General features: G+C 38.6%; 1 protein-coding gene across 1 annotated transcript in view; it reads left to right on the top strand.

Annotated features, from left to right (window-relative positions):
* LOC124721343 (delta-1-pyrroline-5-carboxylate dehydrogenase, mitochondrial-like) overlaps nt 1–4,261 on the top strand; it is a 115,105-nt gene extending 110,844 nt beyond the window's left edge. Inside the window, 1 exon segment of the mRNA XM_047246266.1 lies at nt 3,427–4,261. Within this exon segment, the coding sequence (XP_047102222.1) occupies nt 3,427–3,539 (113 nt within the window). The 3' untranslated portion in view covers nt 3,540–4,261.
* Nucleotides 4,262–6,000: the final 1,739 nt, after the last annotated feature.

Consider the following 6,000-nt stretch of genomic DNA (forward strand, 5'->3'; position numbering starts at 1 on the left):
TGGCTCAAGATTATGAACAGCAAATTGCATTTTTTATGGCTTGTATTTTTCTTTTTTTTCACTGGACTTTGTTTAGGGATGTAACTATATAATAGTAATAAATAGCCTTGGATGTTGAAAGCTTAATAAAAGTGTATGACTGACTTTAAAGTTTGTTTACTATATTGGGGCATAGATGGAGGGTACCCACCTCTTGCACTGCCAAAGTACTGTTCTGCTATGTTCCTGGTAACTGACTGAATTGTGGGCAGGCTGTGGTTTGTGAAATAAAAATGTCCTATCACATTGTGGCTACAGTTCAGTGAATGAAATGTTTATTTCACATGTGGTTAAATGCTGCAAGTGCAGTGACAGATAGCTCCATGAACTCATTCAAGAATTTACTTAGTCTTCAGCACCGCACTGTAGTTCACAGTTAAAGGCTGCAAAATCCACAGACTCATACAGAAATTTTAGAAGTCTGTAGACATGTCACACAAAAAATTTCAAACATTTACAAGGGGAAGGCCTCAAATGCAGCCAGCCGATTTGGCTCTTATTTGGCAAGTTGCTTGTGTACAACCTAAAATTAAGAACTCTTTTAGATAGTTTGGCTCAACGCCTGCCCCCTACACACACACACACACACACACACACACACACACACACACACACAGTCTTTGACAAAACTGCTCCTAAAGTTGATGACATGCATCGACTGAGAACTGGTTGGTATCAATAGGTAGCTGAAAATCGAGCGTTTTTCATCAGCATGTTAGCGGGTTCATAAAATGCATATTTTTCTAGAAATCTGGTAAATAAACTTTTTCAACTTCCACTTTTGTACCCATAAGGTATGCAGCGTTAGACGAAAAAGCCACTGATGTAACGACCAAGGCATCTGACTCGAAAGCAGAGAACCTGTGTTCAGTTCCCATATGCATTCTGCAGTTTGTACTTTTTTTCTTTTTTTTTCTGCATCAAAATGGGTAGGAATAAGAGGGTTAATAAGGTAACCAAATTGGCAAGGAATAACAACAGATTAGGCAAGTAAATTTCTGAAGTGACTTGGAGCAGTAAAGGGTTAAAATTTGAAGCCTCATTGTATGAAAACAATTCTGAGCAAGACTTGTGAAGAGTAACATTCAGTGCCTGTTATCACATAAGGGAGAATAGCCAATCCTTGTTGCAGTTGGTAGTGTACATAAAATAATGCTTTCATACATAGTGCAGTATTCCATCAAAGCATCTGGAAAATTGTTGCTTAAAATTTTTCCATGTTTCAAAGAAACTATTGATTAATTTGGTCCTCAGGGTACGGGAGAGGTCAGTTGTAAGTTTTGTCTGATCCTGAATTCTTGGTGTGGACAAACTAACACTATCATGTATGATAGCATGTTTATAGATTACAAGGGTCAACCGACTTGCAGGGTGGAAGTAATATTGCCAAACTGCATATCTGTGTGCCAGCCACATGATTTTTATTTTTATCGCTAAGTTAAATACTTTACTTCAAGGCTTCAAAATTACAGTCTGCTTCTGGAAATCCAGCATGAATTACGCAACTGAGTGAATATAATAAGAAGTCACACCATTCATGATTAACTTTAAACACTGATTTTCCAGAGAATGTTATAGTATTCATGGTATTATAGCATGCTTTACATGCTGGGGGATGAGTGAATGGTGTTAACAGGCCAGTGGGTCCATGTGAGACCCTGTTGAAAGTTACAAATGAATTTTATTGACTTCATTACATGACACAGTGAGGCATGCAACGCCTCTCCCCGTTGCCACTGGCTGGTGCTGATGAAAAGGCAATGGCTACCGCCCAGAACTGCTGAGCCAGCACTCTGCATTGCTGAGGCTGGCTGCCTTTGCAGGCCATGACTGTTTGATGTCAGTGGTGCTACGTGTTGTGCTCTGATGGCATTCCACTCAGGGAACAGCTCCTTGGCTTCACAAGTGGATGTGGTGGCACTGTGTGGAGTCAGCTATGGACAGGGTTCAACCCGTTGGCCTTGGACACAAGTGAGATAGCAGCTGGTGCTGTGGTGCCAAACCAGACTAGGAACTCAATGTTGGTCTTGTCATGGATTGTAGGTCGACAGGGTTATGGTACCGGGCCCATAAAGGACTTAGTGTGGGTGGAAGGTGTAGTCCAGTCTCGAACCCATGGCTGCTACTGGTGTAGCCCAGTCACCTCACTTTCTGATATATTTCTGGCATCATGATCTTGCTGCTGGCTTCCAACAGTGAGAAGTTATCCCTGCCTTAAAATCCAGACTAATTTATATGCCTCCATTGTCCATTTGTTTCACTAAATCTCTATGCCTAGTCATCTCACCCATAACAAGATACTTGCCCTGGTGTGGTGAATTGCTCCGCTTCCTGCACAGTTACTGCTGTGCAGTGTCACTGTACACTGGCGCTATTGATTATTTTCTGCCCACAAACTGGGTATCAGCACTTCAGTTTGCATCAAAATTAATTACTGAAAAAGGAATATTTTTTAAATGTAAACCAGGTTATTTTCCTCTTAATCTTCTGAAGGAACGACATAGTTGTGCAAAGATTGCATTCATTAGATGTTCGTTGTGTTACAAATGAATTAGCTTCAAATGGGGAGGGGGGAACACAGTAAGCTTTGAGTTTACCATCTGTCCTCCTGAGAGCTGCAGTTTACTTTGTGGTTGATACATCCCACCAATAGCAGAAATCATGTGAGGTCTGCACTAATCTAACAGCTTCAGCATGCTACCTTCTAGTGACTGTGCCAGACTTGGGTCATACAACACCATCTGTCAAACCTGTGCGTATTAGCCATGCTTGTCTGTCATGTTCCATGGTCATCCTGGGGAGTTGTAACTACTGTATGGCCCTCCAAAGAGATTTTTATTTGATGAACACTGGAATGTCAGCTGTATGTATTTGTGTGTAATTGGTTGGCCAGAAGGATAGTGAACTTTCACACTGCCTACCTATATAAAATCACTGTACCAACTTGGTATCGAGGGTGTGAGAACAGCTTCTTCATTTACAGTGTTTGAAAGTACCTTTGCATTTGAGTGTCTGATTTGGGCTGAACACACACCATTCAGCACATTGCCTTCTCTTGAACAGTCATGGTGATACACTCTCAGTATAGTAAGGAATTTATACACACAACAAGTTTGTGCTATCTAGTATGTTTTGAGATGTCATGTACAGGGGAGACAAGAAATCTTATCAATATTTATAGCTGCCAACGTGATTATGACAAACGTTAGAGAAAAGACTCTGCCCCCCCCTTTTTTTTCCTTTTTTTTCTGCACACAGCAACAGCAATTTTGTGTTTATGTTAACCTGTCTTGGTTAATGGATAGAGGAGGGCTAAAAAGTTGACTAATGTTTGAGAGCTTACTGTTTCCACAACACTGATTCATGTTTGGTGTTTCATAATTTCAGGTACAAATGACAAAGCTGGTGGACCACATTATTTACTGAGATTCACTTCAATACAGGCAGTGAAGGAAACATTTGTACCCATAAATGACTGGCAATATCCTTATATGAAGTAAGATTGTACGGTTCTTTTTTATATTTTTTGTTATTATTATTATCATTACAACCTTCAAATACATTAGTTTAAGTGTTTGGCTGCTATTATGTATCTATATTATGTGCATTTTGATTGCTTCATATTTATTGTGGCATAAATTGTTCACCTTTGTATTTGATCAATGATAAAGTTCTTTTGACATATTTTTATGCAAGTACTCCCTATGGTTCATGGTCCATGCTGAAAATAATTGAAATGTAGTCTTAATAGCAAAAGACTTGGGGGCTGCTCTGCTATTTCTTATTGTCACTGATAGCTTTTACTTTTCATTGGTCTTCCATTTTAAATATTGTAATTTTAAGTGGTTTCTGCTTGCATTGTTTAGTTACTACGTTCTTTATCAGCTAATTCTAGAAATAAAATATCTCACTTCTACCACTGTAAGCTACAATTGGCTGTGAAGAATTTCAATAAATGGAAGTTAATTAGAACATTGAGAGGATCCCATATTTGATTCAAATGTGGGCTCTCAAAGTGAAATTAGCATTACACCAAGAAATGTACAAAGTATTTATTAGTAATATAGGATCATGTTTAATAATAGTTCCTCTGAGGCATGTGATACTTTTTACTGCTGCATTGTCAAACACTAATTATGTGTCTGTTCATTTATGTATACTAATATCACAGAATTATTGTATTCAATACAGTATTATTTAAATAAAATTTTAGGAAATGACACTTGTTGTATTAAATTATAATGAAGATAACTCATTGTGGTGTGTGTGCACTAGCGTGGAAGGCAGAGAGAGAGAGAGAGAGAGAGAGAGAGAGAGAGCCATAATTGTGAGGGAAGGTGACTCTGCATATCCTCATTGCCACAAAATTTGATACTGACTTGGAAACCAATTGCATAGCTGAAATTGTGCATATCAAAGATGTAATTTCTGAGGTTTATTGTTCACCAGATAGGTATGAAAAAAGCCCAAAAAATTAACAGTAAGAACTTACAAGCACCTGACAGGAAGAAATATTTTTAAAGATGCATAAATGTAACTAGTATACCTAGACACAGCAATTGTGGAAGATTTGCTCCAAAACAAATTGGTGTATTTTTGGGTGTGTACATATAATGAAACACAAACTATGAAATAGAGTATTATGTGGTCATGTCAGTATGCAATCAGGAGCTATCACTACCAAGAATAGTATTTATAACTTGGCACATAACTACATCAGATACAAGAGTAACATGCCATTTCAACTCAGTCATGTATGTGGCTGTTTTTGTTACATTCAACATAAATAAATGTGGTAATATTAGCATAGCTGCAAAATAATATTTTCAAATGTTACTCAAATAGGTTTTTATGTAAATTGAAAATGTCAATTATGTCAATCGATGTAGGTGAAACACAAAAATTGCTTATACAATTTGTTTTGTTAAGGTGGAACAGAACTTTGAACAATGATCAGTAAGAGGCATGTCTGGGTTTCTTCTGTTCGACCTTTGTAACAGACCAACCAAAGACTACCTGCAGTTCACTGGCCTACTATGATGACAAAACAATCATATTCTACAATTGTAATCCACACTTAACAAAAGCCAGACAAATAGCTACATCTAACAAGTTAAAATAGTGTGAAAAAAATTGAAAGTGTCACGAAGAGCCTACTTATCGTGTGTAAAAATGATGGAGAACTGATGAATGTGGCCATAGAATAATATCTGTTTGTGACTCAGTCTTCCTGTTCACACTTTGTGTACATGCATGAGCCAAAATATTACAACCACATGCTTAATAGCGTGTTGGCTGACCTTTGAAACACAATACAGCAGTAATGCTGCTTGGCATGTATTCACCAAGTCCTTGATAGGTTTCTGGAGGTATGTGGCACCAGATGTCTATGTGCAAGTCATGCAATTGCAATAAATTCCAGCCTGGTGGGTTCGGGACACAGAGCTAGTGACCAGTAGTGTCCCAGATGTGTTCCATCAGATTAAGTTGCTGGGTAAGACATAGTGAGTTCACTAACATGGTCCTCAAAGCTCTGTAATACAATTACAGCTTTGGGATGTGGTCAGTCACCTTGCTGGTAATGCCATTGCCATCAGAGAAAACTTCAAGTATGAAGAGATTCAACTGGTCCACGATAATGTTCACATAGTCCACAACTACTGTAGGTCCGATGGAAGCCCAGGTGAATATCCCACATAGCATGGTACTACTACTACTACTACTACTACTACTACTACCACCACCACCACCACCACCAATTTGCACTTTTGGTTTTGTGCATGTTTGAGTAGCAGTTTGCGTGGATGGAACACATTTTCCTGCACGAGCATTGTACTCTGTCATCAGATCTGCAGTAGATTGTAGCCTGTCTTTCTGTATAGAGTGGGCGAACCTCCAACCTCTTTGTTCTGTGATGAGGTGTGGATGTCCAACACCTTATCACCTGCTGGTGGTTTCATT

This window comes from Schistocerca piceifrons, chromosome X (genome assembly GCF_021461385.2).
Source record: "Schistocerca piceifrons isolate TAMUIC-IGC-003096 chromosome X, iqSchPice1.1, whole genome shotgun sequence".
NCBI classification, from domain to species: domain Eukaryota; kingdom Metazoa; phylum Arthropoda; class Insecta; order Orthoptera; family Acrididae; genus Schistocerca; species Schistocerca piceifrons.